Source organism: Hibiscus syriacus, unplaced genomic scaffold, assembly GCF_006381635.1.
Source record: "Hibiscus syriacus cultivar Baekdansim isolate YM2019G1 unplaced genomic scaffold, ASM638163v2 tig00002338_pilon, whole genome shotgun sequence".
NCBI classification, from domain to species: domain Eukaryota; kingdom Viridiplantae; phylum Streptophyta; class Magnoliopsida; order Malvales; family Malvaceae; genus Hibiscus; species Hibiscus syriacus.
The window spans coordinates 512670-540312 of record NW_024061926.1 but is presented as its reverse complement, the minus strand read 5'-3'; the positions used below and the strand labels follow the sequence as shown (position 1 = coordinate 540312).

At 32.8% G+C, this 27643-nt stretch overlaps 1 protein-coding gene across 1 annotated transcript; it reads right to left on the bottom strand.

Moving 5' to 3' along the window:
* Positions 1-12032: 12032 nt before the first annotated feature.
* On the bottom strand, positions 12033-12593 carry LOC120144851. Its single transcript, XM_039158812.1, has one exon. The coding sequence runs from the start codon at positions 12591-12593 to the stop codon at positions 12033-12035; it is 561 nt and encodes a 186-aa protein (XP_039014743.1).
* Between the last annotated feature and the right edge of the window lie 15050 nt (positions 12594-27643).

Here is a 27643-nt window from a genome sequence, read left to right as displayed (position 1 = left end):
AAGAACTATCATCAAAGGAAGAAACGAAAAATGAGGAAACTCAAGATCCTCTCGAGAATCCAACCATTGAAGAAAGGGAAGTCTCTTACCCAAGGGAATACAACTATGTCAAGGATGGTGAAATAATAGGTGATCCATCCAAAAGGGTAACAACTCGATCTTCTCTTAGAAATATATGTAATTATGTTGCATTTATTTCATGCATAGAGCCTAAGAATATTAAAGAGGCATTAAATGATGAACTTTGGATTATGGCTATACAAGAAAAATTGAATCAATTCGAGAGAAGTAAAGTATGGACATTAGTTGAAAGGCCTATTAATAAATCTATTGTAGGTACTAGATGGGTATTTAGAAATAAGCTTGATGAAAGTGGTAATATAGTAAGAAACAAGGCTAGACTTTTTGCTCAAGGGTATACTCAAGAAGAAGGCATAGACTATGATGAAACATACGCTCCCATAGCTAGGATGGAAGCAATTAGAATGTTATTAGCATTTGCATGTTTCAATTAATTTAAATTATATAAAATGCATGTTAAAAGTGCATTTCTAAATGGTTTTATAAAAGAAGTGTATATGGAACAACCTCCTGGTTTTGAAGATTCAAAATTTCCAGATCATGTTTTTAAATTGACAAAATCGCTTTATGGTTTAAAACAAGCACCTAGAGCTTGGTATGAAAGATTGTCAAATTTTTTAATTAAAAAGGGTTTTTCAAAAGGGAAGGTTGACACTACATTATTTTTAAAGCATAAAGGTAAAGATTTATTAGTAGTTCAAATTTATGTTGGTGATATAATATTTGGTTCTACTAATGATGCTCTTTGTCAATAATTTTCTAAGCTAATGCAGAGTGAATTCGAGATGAGCATGATGGGGGAGCTCTCATTTTTCTTGGGACTCCAAATCAAGCAAAGAAAATTTGGCATCTACATCAATCAAGCTAAGTATGTCAAGGATATGCTCAAGAAATTTGGGATGGAAAATGGGAAACCTCGTGCCACTCCAATTAGCTCATCAACAAAACTTGACAAAGATGAAGATGGTAAATGTGTGGATGTTAAATTGTATAGGTCAATGATTGGCTCTTTGCTTTATCTAACCGCAAATAAACCAAACATTATGTTTAATGTTTGCTTATATGCTAGATTTCAATCATGCTCTAAGGAATCACATTTACTAGCTGTTAAGAGGATCTTTAGAAACCTTAAGGACACTCCTAGTTTAAGACTTTGGTGTCCTAGAGACTCTAGCTTTAGCTTGCATGCCTTCTCTGATGCGGATTATGGAGGATGCAAAATAGATAGGAAAAGCACCTCCGGTACTTGCCAATTCCTAGTAAATATGCTAATTTCTTGGTTTTCAAAGAAACAAAATTGTGTTGCATTATCTACCACTGAAGCGGAATACATTTCAGTCGGTAGTTGTTGTGCACAAGTTTTATGGATGAAACAACAACTATTTTATTATAGAATTGAAGTAAGTACCATACCTATCAAGTGTGACAATACTAGTGATATTTGTCTCACTAAAAATCCCATCCAACACTCTAGAACTAAGCACATTGAAATTAGACATCATTTTATTAGAGATAATGTCGCTAAAGAAGATATAGTTCTAGAATATGTTGATACTTTGCACCAATTAGCGGATATTTTTACAAAACCTTTAGATAAAGAAAGATTTTGGACACTTAGAAGAGAATTAGGTTTAACCAGCCTACCTTGACTTGGTGTTTAAAATAATTTTAGCTATTTTAATTAGTTTTGGAAAATGCTTATAAAAATAGCACTTTTGATTGCATTCTTTATTAGGGGGAGTTTATGATTCTTAGTGAGAATTAATGATATGTTCAAATGTAGTTTAAGAATTTGATTTGATTGTTTGAACATAGTTAATTTTCAATATATGAGTTACCAATACCACTAGAGCTAATTAATTTAGCATTTATAAATGTTTAAAACGGATTTTTAACAATTTTGTGCATAATGCATCGATACACTACCTAGTGCATCGATGCATCCCTTGAATGTGCATCGATTCACCATGTGTAACACCCACAACCCATATAATTATACCTATACAGATTATAGATGTCACCCGAATTTCGAAAACTATTTTCAATTCAAACCGTGATTTAAAATTTATTCTCTTTAAAATGATAATTGATATTATAAAAATATCATTTCATATAATTTATATTTTATTATAACAAATTTAATTCCAAATTTTTTTTAATGAACAGTGGCGATGAACAGTGGGGGAATCGGTTCCCTGTAGGGGGAATCGATACCCCAAAATCATTTGGAAAAATCTCTTAATTCTTGGTTATTGTTCATGCTACAGTAACGGCTACAATAACTTTCAAAAATACATATAAATTCAATAAAATTCCATTTCGTTTCCAAATTTGTTTAACAAAACAAATAAAACATTTATAATTACATGCCACTAATAAAACTAACATTACAACTTAAGATGTCTTACTGATATTGAAATATACTTCTCAAACTTTGATGACGCTTTAAACTCTTTATTCCATTACTGATTTTTTATCTACGCGTGAAAATCGTCGCACGCTAAGTATATACTTAGTGAGGCAATTAAAACAATAAACAGTGCAATACAATTCATGCATGAATTTAGATTTCAAATCCAATGACATAAAACCATGCTAATAGCATATTCAATATTTTACCATGATCAAAATAATATAAAATTTCTTACCATTTAACTCATAAGCTCATAAGCTTATTTTACCAATACACTTGCCATTATTCCATAACCATATACCATAGATAATAGCCATAAAAAATAGACAATAGCCCAATATACAACCCTGAGGACCCTTGGTACATGAGTCAAATACTTGCACCGTAGTGCAATCCCGAATATGACACATAAGGTCGTGTCCACCATCTGTACTAGGTATCCTTAAGTACAGTTCCCGAATATGACACATAAGGTCGTGCCCACCATATACACTAGGTATCCTTTAGTGTATTCCCAAATATGCAGCCTGCTGCTGGACTCTATGGCATGCCAACTATACCCTGTCCCTCAATGACTTACTTGGGCGTGCAGTCTATTTTATTTGATCCATCCATGGCAAAGTATATTATCAATATTTAACATTGGGCAGTTCATACCCGAAATAACATTCATGATAAAAATCATATGCAAAAATCAGTGATCAATGCATTTTATTTTCAACCTTTGACATATTTAGAATGTATCAAATATATGATAAATGACATAAATATCATGTCAATATAAACAAGGTCGACTTATTGCAAGTCTTCTTGATGATGTATAAAACATCCATGTATAATGTCATGCATGTATTGCACTCACCTTGACACTTTATAATTTTCCAAATTTGTGCCTCACTATGGTCCACAATAAACCCACTTGATTTGTTTCAATCGCAAATCAATCATAATCTGTATAATTCACAATTTCATAATGATATATATATTAGTATTTTACTAACATAAACATATCCCAAATAACTCCATAATATTTTTGATACTCATCATCTATCCAAATACTTAACTCTTAATAATTCCTTTTAACCTTGTAACCAACTCTTCAAATTTACCCAAAATGGTCCTTCACCATTTTACCACTTAGATTCTTAATACCAATAATTCCAGAAAAGTACATCAATTATACAACACTTACACAACAACTCATTAATTTTCCATATTCAGACAAATCGTACTACCTTTAAAGAATTAGTATTCTCTATTGATATACAAACTTGAATTCAATTCCGTTTATTCCGTTAAAAACTAGACTCGAATAAGAATCTATCAATATAAAGAACTCATTCTAATTCATTATGTACAATTTATGGTGAATTTTCAAAGTTGATCAACATAATCTGTTTTGCAGAATCTGATGTCCGAATTTTCTGACCTTTCCTTGGTTAAAAATTCATATCTTTTTGTATACACCTTGAAATTGATCCCGTTTGTTTTAAACGAAACTAGATCGATATATGAACACAAATATATAAAACTAACCTCCAAATTATTTTTATATAATTTCTGGTGAATTTTCGAACCTACTTCCAGATTCAAAATTCAAATTGTTTTCTTTAACTTCATTCTTAGGTTCTTCATCAATTCTTACAATCAATTCTTTAAAATCACTTAACTCTTTAAAACCCCTAAAACAGAAGAATCAAAATACCCTTCATCAACTCAAGATGAACTTGAACATGAAACCCTAGTAATATTCATGTCAAAATGTAGAGAATTGAATGTAGAACATTTTTCCTAATCACACCCAAGTCTAATTCTCAACAAGATTGCTTCAAAATTCAAAACAAGAATACCTACCTTGCAAGCTTGGGGGTGTCGGTCTTGGATGAAGAAGAAGCTGAAGATGCTTCATCATATTTGATATTTTACTATTAATTAAATCTAGCACATGCTTAATATAATATCATAATGGAATTTTTTTATTCAACACCATAGGAAATTCCATTTTTGCCCTTAATAAATCTCTATAATTACCATAAAACCAAACCATCTGATCCTTAACATATTACAAAGTCAAACATGAATTATTTTGACTTTTATTTTCGAAATTCACCTTGAATTTTCAAATCTTGCTTTTTAGTCACTAAATTTCACTGTTTCGGTTAAATCTGAAAAATTGCACAATTCCAAACCAAATTTCTCTGATCCAAAATATTAAAATAATATTTCCAACCATTTTATAACATCCTTCAATTTTTTGTAAAATTCCAATTCGATCTGAAATATCAATTTCCTTACTGGCTTTAACTCTTTTTTAGTTTTTCTATACTAAAATTCTAAATCAAAAAATATATATGATCTCTATAAAACCCCACTCTTAAGAGTAAACCATCTATTTATGGAATAAAATTATTTTTAGGAAATTATCACTTAATTCCCTAAACTTTTTCCCAATTTTCTATTTTGACCATCAAACTTTCCAAATTTTCATTTTGGTCATTGTCTAAATTTTTGGGGTATTACACCATGAAGGTGTACCGATGCAAGTTTTGAATGTGCATTGATTCACTCTATTGTGCATTGATACACTCATCGGGATTTTGGGTTTAAATCCCTAAAATTCTCTTATTTTCTCAAACCCCTCTTCAAACTCTCTAGCCGTCGTTCGTCCCTCTCTCACCCCAATCTCAAATTTGCCTCAAATACAACTGTTTCAAGTCAGAAATTACTGCATTTCAACTCCAAATCCTGCTACAATCATTAAATCATGCAAAACATCATCACATTCCTCTCAATCCTAAATTTTCAAGGTAATATTTCAAAAACCTCTATTTTATTAATTTTTGAACTTAGGACTAGTTTTGATTAGTTCTAGGGTGAACATTACATCGGGCATTGACTTAATATTGATTCTAAACTATATTTCACAACCAATTTCATCAAAAACACATAATTTTTCAAACCTTCTTTGAATTTCAAAATTAAAAAAAATATTTCGAAATTTATTGTTTTAATTAATGCTTTTGATTTAATTATGTTGTTTTCATGAAAACTATACATATTATGATCTTTAAACATTATTTTTCAAATAGTTTTCAAAACTTTGCCCATTAGGATTCGGTTTAGAGAACCTTGACTATTGCGGACTCAATTGAGTTTTGGGATTGATTATATTGCATACATGTTCTTAAATTTGCAGGTTACCTATTCTATTCCGATCTTAAACCATGTCTAATCCCAAACGACCTAGGACATCGTCTAGTCGCTCAAACCAAAACATACCAACTATTCCTCCACCTAATCCAAATCCAAATCCAAATGACCCAAATATAACCATTCTGAACTCATGTTTCAACGTCCTGGTCATAGACAGGATCTCTACCATAGGTACCACACTTGTTTTAAGTTATACAAAATTCGAGAAGAGCGTATCCCTTCGATCCAAGCTATGGAAGATATGGATTTCCAATATCTTCCAACTCTTAAATCCTTGAAGTTTGATAATCTCTTTAAACTCAAACCTATTGTTTATCAACAATTAGTCTGCATATTCTATTCCAATGCGGTATGTGTCCAAGATGAACATCGATCCGGAACCATAGGTATTCGTTCCTATCTTTTAGGACAATTCATAATTATTGATTCTGACACATTCGCTACCTATTTTGGACTAGATAACTTAGGTTTAGATAATGAAAAGGAGACTATGGAATCACCCTATAAGTCTAAGGATAGTGTTAGTACCTTACCATCTCATCACGATCGATTTCTACATTTGTTGATCTCTTGGTGGTTTCGACCATCCGGAGGTAGGTACTCCTCTCTTAGGAAAATGGATATATGGTGGATATATTGTATCCAATATAATAAGAAGATTAATCTGCTACATATCATCTTTAGTGAGTTAGTAGATACCGTAAACAATATCCCTTCTAAGAATATAGAAACCTTAGTTTACAGTTGTCTTCTCAGTAACTTGTTTATCAAACTTGGTCTTAGGGTCAATCTTGATATTCATACCCCTCTTCAAAACCAAATCAATTTCACTTCCTTAAAGAAAGTGGGATGAAAACATGATAAGGAAACTGGCCAATGGGTTTATCGTCCCACTCAGCAAACTCCGGGAGCTAGTTCTTCACGAGCTCCACCTCCTCCGGCACCGGCAGCTAATGAAGATCCAGAGCTTCAACAGCTTATGCAAGATATTGACGAGGTCGTACCCGACGATGATTCACCAGCACTGGAACCGACATAGCAAGAGGAACAAATACCTCCATATTTTCAAACATTTATGGAGTCATTTGATTTAAGGTTTTCTTCTATGGAGTCTCAGCTGACTGAGTTTCAACGGTAGATGCGTGAACGTATGGATGCTCTCACACTCGAAGTGCGAACACATTATCCTCCTCCTACCGATCCTCCTATGGACGACTAGACCTACCATGCTTTAGTTTGCTTGAATTGAAACCCAAACTCAAAACTTTGAATTGTTAAACATTTTGATGGATTGTTTTTATTTTGGATGTTTGAATTTATTGGATGATTGAATGTTTGAACTTAATATATATATTTGGTTTGGTTTAAATTTTCAATTTGAGCTGAATAATTGGTTAGTTTTGCATCATTTACGTATAAGTAGCATTATGACCAATTTTTCCATTTCACATTTTTTATGGATATTGAATTATGAAACTAATGGCTAATCTTTCTCTTGATATTTGATCTTAGTATTTTTGAACTTTAGAATTCTAAGTATCAGATGGCTATGTTTTTTCAAATACCTTGTTTAAAAATGTTTTTAGAGACTTTTTTATTTAACAAAAAGGGGGGAGAAGATATATTATAATAAGGGGGAGTAATTTCAAAATTGATTTTAAAAATTATTTTCATAGAAAATCTTAAAATTACTCAAATGTTTTATTATATCAAAAAGGGGAGATTGTTGAAAACATTTTGATGTTTCGATATAACAAATTAAGATAAATGAATTTTAAGATTTTACAAATGATTTTCTAAGTATATTCGATACAATTATACGAATATCAAAATATTACTCCGAGTCTTTCAAAGTTCAAATGCAATCCTTACTAAAGTGTAAAATTGTGTTTCATACTTACACCTATTTCGAATACAATTTATGCACCGATGCACAACCATGCATCGATGCACTCTGGATTTTATTAAAACATCGAATTGATTTTGTGCACCGATGCACAAGTCATACATCGATGCACCCCAGCTATTTTTTAAACATCGATGCAAATTTGTGTACTGATGCACAACCTAGTATACCGATGTACTAAGTCTTCCAAATGTCAAAATATTTGAATTTTACACATAGTGTACCGATGCACAAAGCCTACGTATCGATGCATCATACGCTCCCAACTGTTTTATTAATTGTTTTTACACACTAACGACTCTATTGACTCCACTAATGATCCCCAACATTCAAAAATGATCCAAGGAGTATTTAAACAAGCTTAGGAGCCATTGATCAATAAAAATTATCAAGAATCAAGAGAGAATCAAAGAGAAAGCATCAAACCTCAAGTTTGAGCATTTTCAAGCCTATTCCATTCAATATTCATTTTTGCTTTCAAGAACACTTATTATACTCAATTGTATTATCTTGAGTGTTCTTTCTTGTTCTAGATTGTGCAAACATATTTCATTGTGAGAATTTTCTTGTAAGTTTGCAAAATTTGTATTATTCTCTTTGGGAGAAAGTGTTCTTAAGAATTTAGGGTATAATTCTTGAGGGATTTGTAAGGTTACTCTTTGTCCTCAAAAGAAAGACAAATTAGTGAATTTGTGTAAAATCATTAGTGTGGATAGCTAAGGTAGTGGACGTAGACTTTGGTTGAGAAAGTTGAACCACTCTAAATCGCTGTGCAAATATTTTTAATTTTCTGCAAAAGCTTCCACCGAAATATTTATTGCCAATTCACCCCCACTCTTGGCCAATTCCATCGATCGATTAACTTAACATAACCTTTACAACTCCTTATCTTTTCAATTGCCTAAGATAGAACCAAAAACTCTTTTACAAGGAAAAGAAATGTAAACAAAAAAACCCTTACAAGGTAGGTGTTTACAAATTTAAGCTCACTAAAACACAATATTTACAAGAGAATAGAAAATAAGAATGAAAAATTCTTCTATTGTGATTGATTGTTTGGATAGATGTTATAACCCTTCTTCAAGTGTCCTCAACTTGTATTTATGTGTTGGAATGTTGTTGTGGTCGTTTCTAGCCGTTGGAATTGGTTTGGAGCCATTGGGGGTCAATTTTCGTGCAAAATAAAGTTGCCCAAACCAAGCGGTATCAATACTCCTAAAGGGATTATCGGTACTACCTTTGTTAATATTTAAATCAACTAGTTGTTAATAGCCGTTGGGGCCTAATGGTATCGATACTACTATACAGAGTAGTATCATTACCCCTTTGGGTATCGGTACCATTTTTGCATTCTGGAATTTGAGCAATGCTGGTAGTATCGGTACTACCTAGTGTGTATCGATACTTCCCTTACCTTTGGTATTGGTACCATAAGAACAGTATCGGTACTTGTTCATTTGGTATTGATACTATAAGAACAGTATCGGTACTGCTTGTCCAAAAAAATGTTTTGTGCTCAATTCCAAGCTTTAATGACTTTGAATTATTTTTGAAAACTTTTGAATAAATTCAATTCAAGTCCAAAAACATTTTGCCTTAATTGTTATATCAAAATATAGTTCAACACAATCCTTGACTTCCTCGTGAAGAGAAGTCAACCTTTGTTAATCTTGACTCCCCAATAGAGTCAATCCTTGATTTTCTCGAAAAGAAAAGTCAATTTTCTTTTTATTTTTGACTCCCCAATAGAGACAATCCTTGACTTCCTCATGAAGAGAAGTCAATATTACAGATTTGGTCTTCCTAGCAAAGTAGTGAATCAAATCAACCTCGAGTCTGATCTTCCTGGAAGTGTAGTGAAAGAGAAGTCAATATTTACCTATTATTATTATTATTATTATTATTATTATTATTAAATAATAATAATATTACAAGACCAATACAACAAATCTGTGGGCGCAATTGATAACAAAACCCGAAGCCCCATTTTACAAATCCAACCCTATCCAGGCCCAAAAAAATAACCCAAGGTCATTATAACCTAGTAGGTCCAAGACCTATTTAGGGTTTCTACTATGGTTTCCCATATCTTCAACCAGCCGCTAGCTCCCTTAACCATTGGATCTGGAAAGATCCAATGGCCCAGATGATGCCAGAGAAAGCCTAGGGTTTCATTGCTACCCTAGGGCTATCTGGCTGCTGCCTTAGATTGATGATGATCCCACCGTCGCCGCCTCCAAGTGCTCCAGTAAGCAGCCACACCTCTTCAGTCGGATCCAAAGGATCTGGGTGCATTTAATGCACCTAAAATATTCACTGCACACATCACCGGCCCTACGGTGAGTCACCACCATAGCTCTGGTGACTCACCGAGGGTTCATCATTACGAACGATACTCCAAGGGTTATATAAACTCTTACCTGAAAGAGAGAAGAAACCAACAAGAACGAAGGACACGAAAACAGAGGGAGAGGACCAACAACAAGCAACCAACAAATATTTGAAAGGAAAAATAACAAAAACAAGAGAAGAGACCAAGGGACTTACCCATGACCTTCGGAGGCTTCAAATGTCGTCGGAGAGCCGAAACATCGAAGGTAAAAAAAAACCTAGATTTATTGTGTATAGTTGGTTTTTAGGAGGAAAAGTGGTTGGATTCGGCTTTAGAGTTAAAAAAAGGTTGATTTGGGTAATTTTTCGATTTCTGGACACCGTGAGTGGTGGCTGGTGGCGACGGAGAATACCGGTATATGACAGCCAACGGTGGCCGACTATCCTTTAGTGGAGGGTTTTAGAGATAAGGTAGAGAGAAGTTTTAATTTTCTCTCTTAGAGATAGAGGAAATGAGAAAATGAATCTTAATGACCTTTTAGGTTGGTTTTGGGGGTATTTATATCCCTCCCCAAACGACGCCATTTTGGGGAGGGACTATCTGTGTATTTTTTGTATGGGTAAACCTCATCCGCAGTCCCTATGGTTGTGTAAAATTTCATTTTAGTCATAGAAATCATGTTTCTATGTATTTCAATTTGGTCTTAGAATTTTATTTATTTCTATTTTAATCACTAACTAATATATATATATGTTTTGGGTAAAATATCCAATTTAGTTCTATCATTTTAGTAAATTTTTTATTGATCCCTAATAAATGATTAAGGATAAATTACACTGCCAGTACCTAATATATTAAGTATTTACTATTATTGCCTTGATCTTTTGTAGTTTTATAATTCAATCACTAAATTTAACATATTTATTATCTTAATAATGTATTTATATATTTGTTAATATGTGTTAAGTGTAATATTTTTAAGTGTTATTTTACTCGAGTAATTTATAGAAATGCACCTTAATTAAAAATGAGTGTGTTTCTAATAATTATTTATATAAAATAATATCCAATTTTTATATTTTAAGTATCATAAGTTAAATATTATTTAAATTTACCAATTTTAATTATTAAGATGACGTATAATCCTGTAAGTACCAATTTTGGGCGTTGTGTGGGTGTTAATCCTTCCCCACACATAACCGACTCCCGAAGCCTTTTCAAAATGAATCTCTGGTCAATCGTAGATCGATTTTTTTTATCTTTTAAAATTATTTTAAAAGGTATTTTTTAGGTATTCAACTTACCTAACCCCAAAAGTCGATGGCAACTCCAAATTTGTATTTATTTAAAACCCGATATGTTACCAAAATTAAGTTAGATAGATTCTCGAAAAAACCGCTAAAAAGCCTGGCGAGGACCGTTTCGACAAAGGTTTTTTCGTATGTCAGGTACATACAACACATTTTGTAGCTTAAGTTCTTTTCCAGAGGTCATCTTCAAGACTACAATACCCTTCCCCTTGATTTTGGAACTTGCAGCATTGTCCATGTAGAGCTTCTCCCTATTGTCGCAAGTTGTTAATTTATAAAAAGAATCCTTGTCGCGACAAATATGATGTGTGGCTCCAGTATCAAGCTACCATTCTTTTGGATTAGTGTCAACCAAGTTAACTTTAGAGATCACATCACATAGATATATGTCCTCCATATCCTGAGTTATTCTTTCCACAACATTAGCCTCGTGAGCTTTGGCTTTCTTTGGATGTCTGCACTCAGTGGACTTGTGCCCCATCTTTCCACAGTTAAAGCACTTTCCTTGGAATTTCTCCTTCTTGGAAATTCCACCTTTAGGTCTCAACTTCGACCTATTTTTGGGTTGTTTTCCCTTCTTGAAGTTCTTGACTTCCATCAAGTTTGCCTTAGCCTCTTTGAAGGTTTCTTTATTGAACTTTTTTGTATTGACCCTATTGTCTTCTTCTATTTGAAGTCTGACAATTAGTTCTTCCATGGTCATTTCCTTCTTTTTGTGCTTCAGGTAATTCTTGAAGTCACTATATTCAGGAGGTAATTTTTCAATAAAAGCGGTTACTAAAAGGATTTGTCTATGACCATTCTTTCAGCAAGAATTCCACTAACAGTTAGTTGGAGTTCCTCCACTTGTTTCACCACTGGTTTAGAGGCAACCATAGTAAAATTCAAGAACTTGGCAACTAAAAACTTTTTAACTCCAACATCTTCAACTTTATATTTATGGTCCAATGCCTTGCACAACCTCTTAGTTGTTTCATAACCAACATATAACAGATATAGTGAATCTGATAGACTATTCAAAATTATGTTCCTACATATATAATCAATATGCTTCCAAGCATTAACAATATTGAAGGCAATAATATTGTCTACCTCTCCTTCTCCTTCTCCTTCTCCCTCTTTAAAAACAGAAGGATCTTCCTTCAAGAACTTAGAAAGATTCATCGTGGTCAGATAGAAAAGCATTTTCTGTTGCCACATCTTGAAATTCTCTCCAAAGAATTTTTTGGCTTTTAGTTGTGGTAAACTGCCACTGCCAATTGACCCACATTCAGATTTGGATTCTGAACCAGTACCAGCATCCAACTTGGGTAAACCTGTGGAGCTTCCTGTCTCCATTTTTTCTGTAAATAAATAGAATTGGAATCATTATTAATTCCAATAACCAAAAAATTAATTTTAGTTTATTTTCAGTTTGTTAACGGACATAATCAACATTCAGAAATAAAATCAGTAACAAATGTTACTTTCACGACAATTTCTGTTAAACTGATTTATCCATTATGATATTTTAACAAATATGTTAAGACGACTTGATAAATCATGGAACACATTTATTTGCTATCTCGTTTTCACCAAAATTTCCAAAACATCTCGGATAAAGAAAGGTAGAATAAAGAGTTTAAATATGTCTTAAGATTATTATCCAAAATAACAATTTGAGAGAAAATAAAAAAAAAGAAATCAAATTTATTAAATAATAAATAAAATAATATAGACAGAAAAAATACTCTTCTTTATTGATATTCTTTTTATTGATCCATCGATTGGAAACAGTTGAGGCTTGTCTCTACATAGTTTCCTTAAGATAGATTTTAAGCCACTCTTTTGGTGCTCTCTTAGATTATTATCCAAAATAACAATTTGAGAGAAAATAAAAAAAAAGAAATCAAATTTATTAAATAATAAATAAAATAATATAGACAGAAAAAATACTCTTCTTTATTGATATTCTTTTTTATTGATCCATCGATTGGAAACAGTTGAGGCTTGTCTCTACATAGTTTCCTTAAGATAGATTTTAAGCCACTCTTTTGGTGCTCGAAATCTTTTGGTCTTTTGTCTCCAGGATACAACAACTATATGATCTTCGAACAGCACCACAAACTTTCAAGATCACAAACTATTTCTTGACTTTGCCTATCACCGGAAAACTAAGTAGAGAAAAAGAATTTTTCAAGATTTATGAAGTTCTTGAATTCTGAGTTATGTAAAACCTACAAGATTAGCTCTCTATTTATAGGGGATTTTCATGAGAGCTTTACTCCAACTAAATATCTTTTAATATTCAAATTTAAACAGATAATAATATCTTTTAATTTGAAATATTCAAAATATTTAAACTCCTTTTATTATTCAATTTTAAATAGATATTGTTTTAATTTGAAATATTCAAAGTATATAATTATCTTTTAATATTCAAAGTTAAATAGTTAATAAATACATATTAATTTGACATATTTAAAAGAGTAGTTATCCTACTAATATTCAAATAAAAGAATATCTCTTAATTTGTAATATTTAAAAGGAATATGAATTTAATTTAAATATTAAATTCATCAATAAATTCACCCTTTTTCCAACATTATGTTCACTTATATGTCAGTTTCCTGCAACAGTCCTTTAAGTGTTGATAAATTATAAGTCAGATACATTACAAACGATATCGGCTCAAAAGTAATTCTTTTATGGAGGTAAAAATCATTAGCTTTGCGATAGCAAAATTAGAGTTTTTCATTTCCCATTAAACTTAAAGTAGACGACCAGAAGGTGGTTGCGGAGGTTCTTCTTGGAAGTGTTCCAATCACGCCACTTTTGGAATTCGGCTAAGAGTGAAAGAAGAAAAAGAATGAGAAGAGAAGGTGATTTTTTTTAATTTTCTAATTATAAACTTATACTTCTGTTAATGAGTAACATAGTTAACTATCGAATGACAAAAACTGAATGCATCGATAACGCAATAGATCAAAATCACTCTTTTTTAAAATCAATAATCAAAATCGAAATGACAAAAAAGACAAGGGAATATAAACACAGTTTATCCTTTTTCTTATGGGTTACGATTACAAGGGAAGATGAGTAGGGGAGAGTATTCCCAATCTTGGCGAGCAAGAAATTTAGAGATTTTGTTACAAGTACCTCAATTGGGTACCATAACTTAAACTTGACCTATTTCCTCAAATCTAGCTCATGTATAATCTAGATAATCAACACAAAATAGTGTACTAATGACCAATAGTGAAAATACTCCTCGTATATGTGGGTGTAACATATTTCATAGGCAAGATCATTCGATGACAAACGACGACGATCAAAGTAGTTTAAGTTTGAAGAAATCGAACGAATTTTCTTAGATTTATGGGGGTAGAGGATGTTTTAGGAAAAATAGATCCTAGAATCGTGATTGGGAGACCAACACTTGACATGCAACCTAATTTTCCCAGTTGAGGATTCGACATTTTTGTTGAAAATAGGTAATTACATTGCAATCCTTCTAATTTTAATCAGTATTTAATTTAGTCCTTAAATATCGAAATTAGATGCTATTTTAGCTACAATAGCTTTTAATTTTATAACTTGGACTCTTAAATTATTATTTTCTAATTGATGAATTATTTTGATGTTGAGAATGAATAATTAGAAGGATGTGTTCGTGAATCAGAGGCTAATAATGTCAAATTCTAGAACTTAAGGTCAGTACAACTTGAACTTGGAAGTATTTTATGACTTAGGTAAATATGATGCCTTGTCTATCATTTTGCATGCATGTTATGAGTTTAAGGTCAGAGGCTAATGGTGTCGAATTCTAGAGCTTAAGGCATCGTGTCTAGGGATGGGCATAAGTATGGTCGGGTCAGATTTTCGATCAATCTGACACGACCCGAAAATTATACACCCTCCATTCGAATCTAATCCGACCCAAAAAATATACACCCTCCACCTGACCCGACCTTTTGAGATAAAATCCGAATCCGACTAGACCCAAAATAATATATTTATTAAAAGAATATTATTTTTATTCATTAAGGAATTTAATTGAAAAAATAATATATAGCGGGGCATTATTGTAATTATCCTTAAATACAAAGGTAAAGTTATATATTTTTCTCGGGTCGGGTCGGGTATTTTTGACCCTAAACCCGAACTCAATTTTTTTTAAAAAAATGCAACCCGATCAGATCGGAACCCGTCTGATTCGAGTCTCATGGCCATCCCTAATCGTTTCAAGTAGTTAATTTCAACAATTCTGATATTATGTTCAGTTCCAGGACGAAGCTTGATGGTAGATTGTTGGCTTTGTCAATTCTGGGTGTCAATGATCCGCTTGATCATGGTCAATTCTGGGTGTCATTAGTTGGAAGAATAAATTTTTCCCTCAACCTGGAAAAGAAGTGATTCTGAATTTGTCTTTGAATTTTGTCTTCCACTACAACTATAGGATATTCATTATTGGAATCCATATTATTTATGTTGATACAAATTATAAATTTAAATATTTGATTCGGACATCGAATCACAAATAGAAGAATATGTTGGTCATTAAAAAGATTCGAACTTTGATCATCCAACTTTTAGTAGATTTAAACTCAAAATTGTGTAATGCAATATTCATATATTTAAAATATAATCTAAAATTTAAAAAAATGGATAAAGATATATGATATATAATTATATTTAATTCATATTCAAATAGTATACTCTTAATTTATGGATAAAAATGAAGTTATATTATTAGATATATTTACATAACTCAAACAATTTAAATATTAAATATATCTAACTTGTTCTTAAAGTTAAGTCTAGATATAATGGTAAACTAAACTTATTTACTTGAATTTAGTTAATTTTCCCTTACATATATTATTAAAATTTTGTTTTTATGAAATTATTAAGTCACCTTAGTAGTTGGTCGATAAAGTTGTTCATATTTGTTCACTTATATTCTCTTAAGTTATGAGTTCTAAACCCATTAGTAACATTTCCCTTCCGCTCCCTAGAGTCCCTTCTTCCCTTCTCCTCTAGGTAGGACTAAAAAAATTAAATTTAGAATGTTAAAAAAAAGTGACATCAATGGTTAAAGAAAGTGTTGTTCTCTTTAGAGATTTTGAGTTCAAGCAGTTGTATCTACAGGGTGTGTATGTATTGTCAATAGTTAAGAAATATTATGAACACGAGTTTTGTTATAGGTCCAAGACTTGAACCCTAAAGACGGGGTGTTGGGCCAATCGACAATAAAATTCTTCCAAAGCAAAGAGATTAATGCTTGTTCAATAAAGACTGGGAATTCATAATTGTAATAATAATTGACTTGAATACATACATGGCCTGAAAATGGTGGAGTGGGTGAGAAAAGCTGCCCCAAAGTAAATGAACCCTAATTGAATATGTAGGTGTTTGATGGAAGCAACTTTGGGGTGGACAGGGATATAACAAGCAAAGTCATCAGAATAGCTACAGCCCATGAAAACGTCACAGATGTGGGACTTTTATTGTTTACCACTTGGACCATCAATTAACGAACAAATTAATAATCAATTAACATAATGGGATGAGACATTAATACATTATATCCATAGGTGCTTAATGAGTTGAGTAATTCGAACACGACTCAATCAAAATTTGGTAAAAGTTTAACTGGGTTGACTCGACTCGAAACCATAATGAGTTGAGTCGAGCAAAATCTAACTCGACTTGATAAGTTTGTGAGCAACACATTAATTTTATAACTTTTTAGTAGTTATCTTAAAAAATATTTCATTCAAAAATTTACTAATTTACTAATAGATAATAGATGATATTATTAATATATTAATTTTCTAATAAACAATAAAAATATTAAATTATTAATTAATATTTTACGAGACCTAAAAGTCAAACTCTATTTACTATTTTAATGTATTTGTTGATTGTTACTTTGAAGTTTAGATTTTGAAATTGTTTCTTTGGAGTTTAGATTTTGAAATTGTTTCATACACTCTTTTGGTATTTTTTTTATTAAATTTATTAATTTATGTTTATATTAAGTTTTATATAGTATTAGTAGATTTTACCTATAGTTAAGAAAATAAGGTAAAAATTTCGATGGACTTAACGATAAACGAGCTTAATGAGAAACGAACTTAATGAGCAACGATTTGAGCAATAAATTTTTTTAACAAGTACGAGTCGAGCACTGCCCAACCTGTGATCGACTCACTCGATAAGCACCCCTAATTATACCCCTTGATTAAATAAAGTTAGAGGACTAAATCTTGACGTTACGAATGGAGCAAATTAGGTTAAAAATCGCTCTCATATTAATTTTTTACAATATTCGATCCAGATTAATCAATTAATAAATAGATATTTGTGTAACTATAAAAAGTTATCAATTAAGGAAGGAAATGGGGAGCAAAGCAAAGCAGCAAACGCTGTATTTGTACTGTTTCAAATTTATTGCATTGATTTGGTGTTTTTGTGTTAAAGGTCTTAATTAAGTGCACCTTATTAATTACTGCTCAATTCCTTGAAGTATCTTGTTTATGTTGAAAAGCACTAAAAATAGGATATAATGGTGTAGCTTTACATAAAAATTAACGAGGGTAGATTGTGATTTTGGTATCATAATTAGTATTATTTTCTTCTAAAAGTTTTGGATTCGAACAACTGTATCAAAATAGTATGTGTACCCTATAAATGACTAAGAAAAATTATAAATAAATATTATCTTATAATCATTTCAGACTATCTTATAATCATTTCATACAATCTTATAAATAGGTTAAATAATAAAATATAATTGAGTTCGGGGATCATCTTTAAAAGCTCGAGTGTTTTGAAAAATATTGATGAAAATAATAAATGTTTTAAAGACAAAAAGAAGAAGAAAAAACTAATTTAAAACATTAAATGAACTAGTAATTAGGTTAGAAAATATGTGTTTGCTTTGAATTGAAGATTGCATCTCCGATTTTGAAGAATGCTTAGAAATCTTGATTTCAAAACTATAAAAATGCAGAAAAAGAAGTAAGAAATCAAAGAAAATTGTGACAGCTTTAGTGATTAGAAGATTTCCTAGAGATACAATGTGTTTTAATTAAAAGAAAATGATAAGAATTTGAGAGAATTTTTAGAAAATGGAAGTTTGAAAATTAACAGACAAACCCCAAGGTTATTTTTAAAATTGATACATTTGTTACATAAAACACTCCAATTTAACCTATTTACAGTTTAGTCCATCGTCAAAAATTAATGCTTATTTTTTATTTTTTTAAATTTAATCGTCATTTTAAAATCATTTGATTTTTTTTTGAATAGTTTTGTGATGATTACAAACTAATATTTATTCATAATTTTTTTGATTAATTGATGATATATACACCTTATAAATATAATTACTTATAAATCTTTAAAAATAATAACATTCTATTTTACTACTTATTCGACTTATGAGTTCTAAAATCATTCCATTCTAATTAATATGAGTCTCTCTATTGATTATTTCTCCTCTATTATTATACTCGTTTTTGGTACACCTTTTTGCACCTTACCAAAATTTCCTCCTATCCGACAACTAATTTTCGATACCATGATGTGACACAACGTTAAAGCATGTATAAGAAATTTCCAAGTTACAATTTTTTGCATTATGGATTATAATGTGTATATCTAAAAGCAATGACCAAAAGAGGTTGGTTCAAGTGATAATCAATTTGATATCATTTAAATAAGGTTTTAAGTTTGAGTTTTTGTGTATGTAAAAAATCTCTCCTGAAAGATTTATCCACCTAAATCAAATGTGCGACATGAATCGATTCAAATTAATCAATGTGAAGTATTAAAACTGGAAATACTAACTAAAAAAATAAAAAGCAATTGATGAACAAATCTAATAATTAGCTGACCCTTATTCCCATATATAATGGGATAAGGGGAGGTAGACTAGTAGGCTGCTTGAGAGCAACTTCCGTGGAAGATTTTCGAATTATGAATTACCCACTATGATACTCGATTCGTAATCATTCATTTGCTAAACTTTTAAGCCAAAACCATTAATTAATAATTATAAAATGTGTAGGAGAGAGAGAGGTGGTCCCCCCTGGTGATGAAGACACGTCTGAATTTTTTTCCAAAAGGTTAAACCCTCATTTATTCTTGCACTTGTGCCAAAGTCGTTTCATGCCTCTAAATTTGATCATTTATGTCTTTTATATATTTCTATCATTTGTGTCACGCACTATATATTTATGATATGTTTATTGAATATGATATGTTGTTTGCTACATTATTTTGATGTCTTAAATGGATTTATATTTTAAGAAGATTGATATATTGTCAAAGTTTTATTGATTTTTTATCAGTGTAATATAGTTTGATATTTTACTCATATTAATTTCCTCGTATTTCCTTAATTTATGTGTTTTAGATCCACTCTCTAATTCCTTTTGCTAAGTCTTCCTTCCTCTTTCCTCTGAGTATGATTAAGATTATATTTAAGGTTTGTCAATATATGTATATATTACTATAAACTTATTGAGTGACATCAATGATTAAATTGTGTGTATGTGTGTTCGAACAAATGTATCTACCGGGTGTGCACGTGTTCTCAATGGTTAAGAAAACTTATGAATATATACTACCTTATAATTACCTTATATTATTATATATATATATTATGTTTTTAACAATTAATATCTTATAATTCATTAATAATGTGTGAATTTTATAAATAGTTAGTGTATTGAATTTGTTGACATTGTATCAACGAAACTCAATGGTTAAAGGGATTGTTGTTCTCCTTAGAGATCTCGAGTTCAAGTAGTTGTATTTGCAGGATGTATATATTATTAATTTCTAAGAAAGATTTTGAATATATATTATATACTACCTTATAATCACCCAGAACTATTCAAAATATAAATGTAAATCATTAATAGATATGTATTTAATACATTAACAGTATTTTCCATAATTACTCTAGAAAATTTTAAAAAAATATCAATAAATCATATCATTATATATTATCGATGAGTCATGGTATATAATTTAAAAATTATAATATTTTTATATTCTTCTACAATTAGTATTTTGTTATTTACAAACGATAAATTGAATATAAAGATGTGTAAATACTAATATTATAGGTGAATTTCCCGATAAATCACACTCACCCTCTTTTATTCCCTATCAGGCACCGTTCAAACTATATTTCCCGATCTAACATCCTTTACAGAAAGGTGCCCCCTGAAGCCTATTTTAAGCTGATCTAGCGCCACGTGGGGTAAGGCGCGCCCCCTGCAGTGCGCCTTATGCTGAGTTGGGATACACGTGGATAAAGCGCTGCCCCTAGGGTGCACCTTACGCCACGTAGGGCTATAACGCGGTGCAGGGGCCGCGCCTTAGCTTTAATGATGACACGCGCCAGAAAGGCGCGCCCCCTGTAGCGCGCCTTAGGTTTAAATACCCAACTACCCCGGCCGTTCACACCCCATCCCCTCCCTATAAATATTCTCATTCTCAATCACTTTCATCACAACAAATCCTCCCAACTTCTCTCAAATACTCTTATATTCCCTTATAACTGTTTAAAGTATATTTTATTATAATTAGCATTTTGTTAGTAATTTATATAAGTATTTAAATTTTTTAATATTTTATTTAATTAATTTTTTACATATATAAAATGGAAGGCGGTCTACTTCGCTTGGATGGAAATCATATATCTCGACATTTTGCTGATACGATAACATTTTAACATTTTAATTTAATTTAAATTATTAGTAATAATTTATTTATTTATTTAATACATGATTATTAGTTTAAAAATTAATTTTTGTAATTATTTAATTTTAGGAGAGGGACCGTATATTAGATCCTTTTATTAGAAATCTTAAGTTAGCGATACCTACCCGTATCTGACCGTATTTAGAAGAGGCTGGATTCGGTCACATAGGTAGATATGAAGGTCACTGTAAGATAGAACCAGACCTTATTTCTGCCTTAGTGGAGCGGTGGAGGCCGGAGACCCACACATTCTATCTTCTGTGCGAAGAGTGCACGATTACACTTGAGGATGTTTCTATGCACCTGGGGCTTCTAGTGGATGGAGATGTGATATCAGGGATGGCGCACGGTTCCTGGACTGCTTTGTTCCGGGATTATCTAGGACGTGTCCCGTAAAGTTTTAACGGTGGTCGGATAATGCTAAATTGGTTAGATGCCAATTTTCGGGAGTTGAGGGAGGACGCCTTTGATGATGAAGTTAAAATGTATGCACGGATATGCATACTGCAGTTGATAGGAGGGTTGTTGATGCCAGACAAATTGCTCAACCAAGTTCAATGTATGTGGTTGCGACATCTTGGCGACTTTCATCTGGCCGGATCACTCAGTTGGGGCTCGGCAGTTTTGGCTTTCCTATATAGGGAGATGTGTCGAGCGACTGACTACAGGAAAAATGCTATCGGCAAATGTCTCCTTCTGCTGCAGTCTTGGGCATGGTATCGATTACCCTTTTTATGTCCCGTTGTGAGGAACTCATTTGTATTTCCGCTACTATTGAGGTAATTATAAAACTGATTTCGTGTATTAATCATTTTATACAGTGCATAATAATTTTTTTCCTTGAATAAGTGGTCTACTGACAGGAAAAATCATTAGGAGCTACCTGATGATTTAGAAAAAATAGGATACTAATCGATCAGAAGGCTGTCACACATGTATGCATTTTAATGTTTAAAAATCGATTTTAGATTATAGTTATATAATTAGATTATTATTTTGATAAAAATTATATATATTTGTTTTAGTTTGAATGTGTGACATATTCTAATGATGATGTGAGGATGTCGATCTCACCTGAGTTGAGGGGCCCATAAGATGTTTAGATGGCGATGATCCATTTGATCTGTTATGCGGTCGTCGAGTGGCACTCCACTGATCGCATGCTCCGACAATTTGGTTGTTTTCAACCAATTCCGGAAGAACCTCGCAATATGGACGAGTTTCAGAGAACATATCTACGCGGTAAGTCGGATACAGATTGGCTGGTAAAGCATAATGCGTGGGTCGTGATGTGGGAGGATCGACATCGGCTACTTCCCCATAGAGAGCCCATTTATGATGACCTCTTGACAGTTGCTGATGATTATTATGAGTGGTTCAATAGTAACAATAAACCGTTTCTGTTTTCTGAGGCTGCACAAGGGCGAACCTTTCAACGACGTCGACAGAGACGTTCACCGTCACAGCACCATCGTCCCCTGACTCATAGATGGATAGCAGGTACTTTCGGTTCATCCTCAGCTGCACCAGCAGGACCTTCACAACAGCCACCGTCTGTAGCGACTTACATACTGCCACCACCATTCCCTTACATGATGTCACCGCCGCCACCATCACCTGGTTTTATGACCCCGCCACCGTCACAGAGTTATATGACCCCCTCCTGGAGGATATTATGGGTCTATGTTTATAGATCCAACTTGGGGTTCATATACTGGTTATTTGGTGAGTGCAGCCTTATCACCCATGGCTGCCGCGCAGACACCTCATGTACAGTTTTCACATAGCGCGATGTCTGGGTTTTATGAGTTTTCGCAGTTATCTATGAGCGGTGGGATAGTCGATCATACACCTCCAAGGTCCTTATTCTATGGAGGTGTTACATCGTCATCAACTTCTCATCAACAAAATGTATATGCTCATGACGATGACGACGATGACGATGATGGTGATGATGATGACATCAAGGACTCACAATCAGTTATACGAAGAAATCCTCCTCGAGACCGACAGCCACCGCCCTGCGGAACACATTCGTTCCGCAGACATCGATAGATTTTGTTTTTTTATTATATTTGTATTTAGTTGGTTATTGGAATTTTTTTATTGTAATTTTTTACTATTTATCATTAAATACTTACTTTATTTTGTTAATTTGGTTGGATAATTTTAAAATTTATTTTTTTAATTTGTTGGACTTTTTGTTAATTTATTTTGATAATTTTGTTTATTACCATTTAATACTTATTTTAAGTTTGTTGTATTTACCATTTAATATTTATCAGTTATTGTAATTTGGTTATTATTTACCATTTAATACTTATTTTAAGTTTGTTTTATTTAGAATTATATTCAAATACCAAATTATTATTAGTTTGATAAAATTAAATAATTTTGTTCGATAACTTTCTTAAGTTTGTCACTTGTTATCTCTTTTATTATAATCACATATAATGCCAACATCCAATATCGTTTTTTTTAATCTTTATCAGCGGTTATCGAATGACATTAACTTTAAGTAAATGCAAATTAAAGAAAAAGAATTATTATTTGATAAACAACTACATCAGTTCCTCGTTAATTGTTACTTGATGGCAACCGAATTGGACATGTTCTCCTAGTATACCCTGAGTTTCTACAATGCCCACATTTTTTGTCGTGTCTATATGTATCTCGAATATCCATATCACAATGAATTCGAGTGGATTTTGGACGACCACGTTCCCTCAATAAACTCATATTTGGTACAATCGGGACCTAATTCTGAACCTCATCAGGGTCTTTGTCATTACCTATGGGGGGAACTCAAATTTGTATACCTCAAAAACTTCTTATAGTAGGTATATGGGATCCACAAAATGGTTATAGTCTTGACGGGTATGTGAGCAAGCTGCTATCATATGAGAGCATGGATACTTCAGAGCTTGAAAAAATCCGCAGTCGCATGTTTTGTCTTTTAGATTTACTCTTAACGACACAACTTCAATCCCTTGAAGAGGTCGTGGCAACTCTGTCACACGAAACAATGCATGTGTTCTAGAGAAGCTTATTACAAACATTTCATTTGATGCAACAAATTTTTTTATAGATCTGCAACTAATCTAGGGTGATAGACATGACCGCCTTGCATCCAGGTTTGAGCTTGTCCCCTGAGCTTCGCAAAAAGTGCCCCCAAACGAAAATATGTAGCTTTTGCCAAAGCCGCTACAGGTAAGTGACGTGCACCCTTTAAGGTTGAATTAATTGCCTCAGCCAAGTTGGTCGTCATGTGTCCATATCGATATCCATCATCATATGCGTTTGTCCACATTTCTTTATCGATGAGGCTGATGTAATCGTATCCTTTATCTTTCTTCGCCCGCAAATCTTGAAGCTTTGATTCAAATGTTTGAGGAAGTAGTTCGTAACCTGATCAAAAAATGTAGAACTTACTAACTTTGTTTCTTTGCAAAATTAAAATGATCGAAAGATAACAAACTACATCAGTTTCACTTACCCATGTGCATAAGTAGTTGTCACTCATCATTCTTCTTGTACCTTCCATGATAGTTCGCAACAATGTGTCAGATACAATACCTATGTTGGACAAATGGTGGTTGCCACATTGGACCCAAAGACTCCATTGCTGCTTTGATCTCAGCTCCGCGATCTGAAATTACACAGATTTTTCCCTCATGATAACATGTGAACATAAGTTTCGAAGCAAAAGCAACTGGAAGAATGTTGTGATTACCATCTTGGACAACTGCCAATAATAAAACTTGCTTTTATTTTCTATACAAGAAAGTATCGTCGATCTGGACCACAGGCTTGCAGTATTTGACAATATTAACGCACTGTGGGTAAGTCCAAAAAACCCGATAGAATTGGCATCAATCGCGAAGAACTAGATCATTATGGTATGCATAGGAGGTTTCGAAGTCCACAATTGTCCCAGGATTCAACCTCTGCACCAGCCTAAACCAACTTGGAAGTTCATTGTAAGATGCATCCCATTCGCCATGAAGTTTGACAATGGCATTTTGTTTTTCCAACGAAGTTTTTTTATAGGAGACAATATACCCATATTGCGATTGTATAGCTGAAATCAACACAACAACAGCTATATGGGAGCTTGCTTTTACCATGGGCATGATGGTTTGGCAGATCACTTCAGAGTCCAAGTTGGGATGATCTTGGTTAATCCATCCAGCATAACATGTGTGAGGACCGCTGTATATTGTTTGTTCCCATATATTGTTTTTCCTCTTCCTCTTCGATACGCGAACCATCCAATTGCATCCGTTTTCACGTCGGGCACAGTGACATACATATTTTTCTGTCGTGGAGCAGTCGACTCTAGATTAAACAAAATTATGGATATTGTAATTTTTTATAGCCATCATCTCTTCCTCTTTGCTTGAAAACTCCATGCCTAAAAAACTCACCATTATTTATTGATGAGTAAAATCTATAGTCACCGAAATGAGGCATATCCGCAAATTCTGGCCCGCACATTGCACCATAATCAGCTTCATACATGTGAGTTGAAGGGTCATTTTGTGCCACATTTGAGTGAACTTCATCTACATCATCATCATCATCGGAGTTGAATTGTGGTGATTCTGGGTGCATGAATAGTCCAGTCTCAGCTCCATCCGCACCTGGCTCACAAAGCAGTTCTTCTGGTGGAGATGATGGTTACTCCATGCTCTTCACATTTAGGTCGAAGAACCTACTACTTGCAAGCATTCCCCTTGAACAAGAAGGCATATCAACATTGAGATCGAAAAAGCTCGTAGTCAAATGCCTCCCCCTTGAGCTTGAAGCCATCGTTTCAAATAGAAACTGCACAGATTGTTGCGCCGAGGGCATCTCCATATTAAGGTCAAATAAATTGGCAGATGAATGCATTCCCCTTGAACTGGACGTGATGTTGCCATACAGATTGTTCGTGGACCCACTTCGGTACATATCGTAAGGAGTTGCTGATGAAAGTCTCCCAATTGAAGTTGATGGGCCAGCACCATGATGCGGATTTCCCATTATGGCATTAAAATAATTACACATTACTGTAGTCGGGTTGTTAACTTGATCAACTTGTTCAGCCAGCCCATAGTGGGAGCTTAACGACTGACCCCGAATAGCATGCACTTGAACAAACTTTGCATACATCTCAATATCAACGTCTGAATAATTACTTTGAGAATCAACCATCATTTCAACATCATCATTGTTCGATAGTTCGAACGTTGTATAAGTTAATGACAACAATGATGTTAGAAATTTGTACTGTAACGACGACATTCTTCTACTACTTTCAACATAAACCTTCCTCGAAATCTTCGTTATCAGCTCCTCAAGAGTTATGTTTCTCTTGAATGATATTTTAACACGCTCAGTTGATACGAAAACAACGCCAATTTCATATTCTCTAATTTCTCCATCATAATAAATAATAGTTGAAAGTCGCATCATTCTTAGAGTTTAAAAGTGCGACAATATTATATCTGCAAAAAAACAACACAATAAAATTTTTACACAAAAATGTAAATAATTTAAATAATATAATTTTATATTATTACCTACACCGCAAAAATATTTCAACGTATGCTCCCGTTTTCCAATTTCACAAACACAGAAATTAATTGAAAACAATTAGTATAATAAGTTTTCAAATAATCATATATAATTATAAAAAAAATATTATAACAAAATTACCTTATAATGAAAGATTGAACGAACTTCTGAATCAAATATAAGAGGATTGTCGGATGTTATTTACTGATTGAAAGGATTATTGTATTAATTTCTCGATTGAGAGGGAGTTGTGAGAGAGTTTACGATGGAGAGGGCTATTTATAGCGGAGAGACGATGCTTTAAAGCCGAGAAGTGTGGATGAAATTATGTAAGGCGCGGTGCAGGGACTGCGCCTTGCATTATGCATGTGTGATAATTAAAAGGCGCGGCCCCTGTACCACGCTATAGCCCTACGTGGCGTAAGGCGTGCCCCAGGGGCCGTATTTTAGCCACGTGTATCCAACTCAACATAAAACGCGCTTTAGGGGGCACGCCTTACCCCCACGTGACGCCAGATCAGCGTGAAGCGCGCTTCAGGGGGCGCGCCTTTCTACAAAGGGTGTTAGATCGGGAAATATAGTCTGAACGGTGTCTGAAATTGAATAAAAGAGGATGAGGGTGATTTATCAGAAAAATCGCCAATATTATATGCACTAATATCAATAGAACTAAAGGTATAGTAGCCAAAGTATTTAATATAAAGCCTTCTAGAGTAGGGAAAGAGACAAAAATTTATTTTATGGGGGTAAAATCATAAAGTTTTAAGGGAGGTGTCAAAAATAATTTTTCAATAGAAAATATAAAAAATATTTAAAATAATAGGATTTTAAAATTTTTAGAGGGGACTATCCCATCTACTCTTCGGTCTATTCCTGTTCGAGAGAATGTTACTCTATTAATTTTTTTGGAATATTGGTTGATTGATGATGCAAATTCTTCTATGGATTTATTATATTTTGGTGTTTAATATTTTGTTTTACACTTCAATTCAAAGATTTATATTTTAATAAATTTAAATACCGCCAATACATGAATTTATTAAGCAAGTTCAATAATAAAAAAGGTT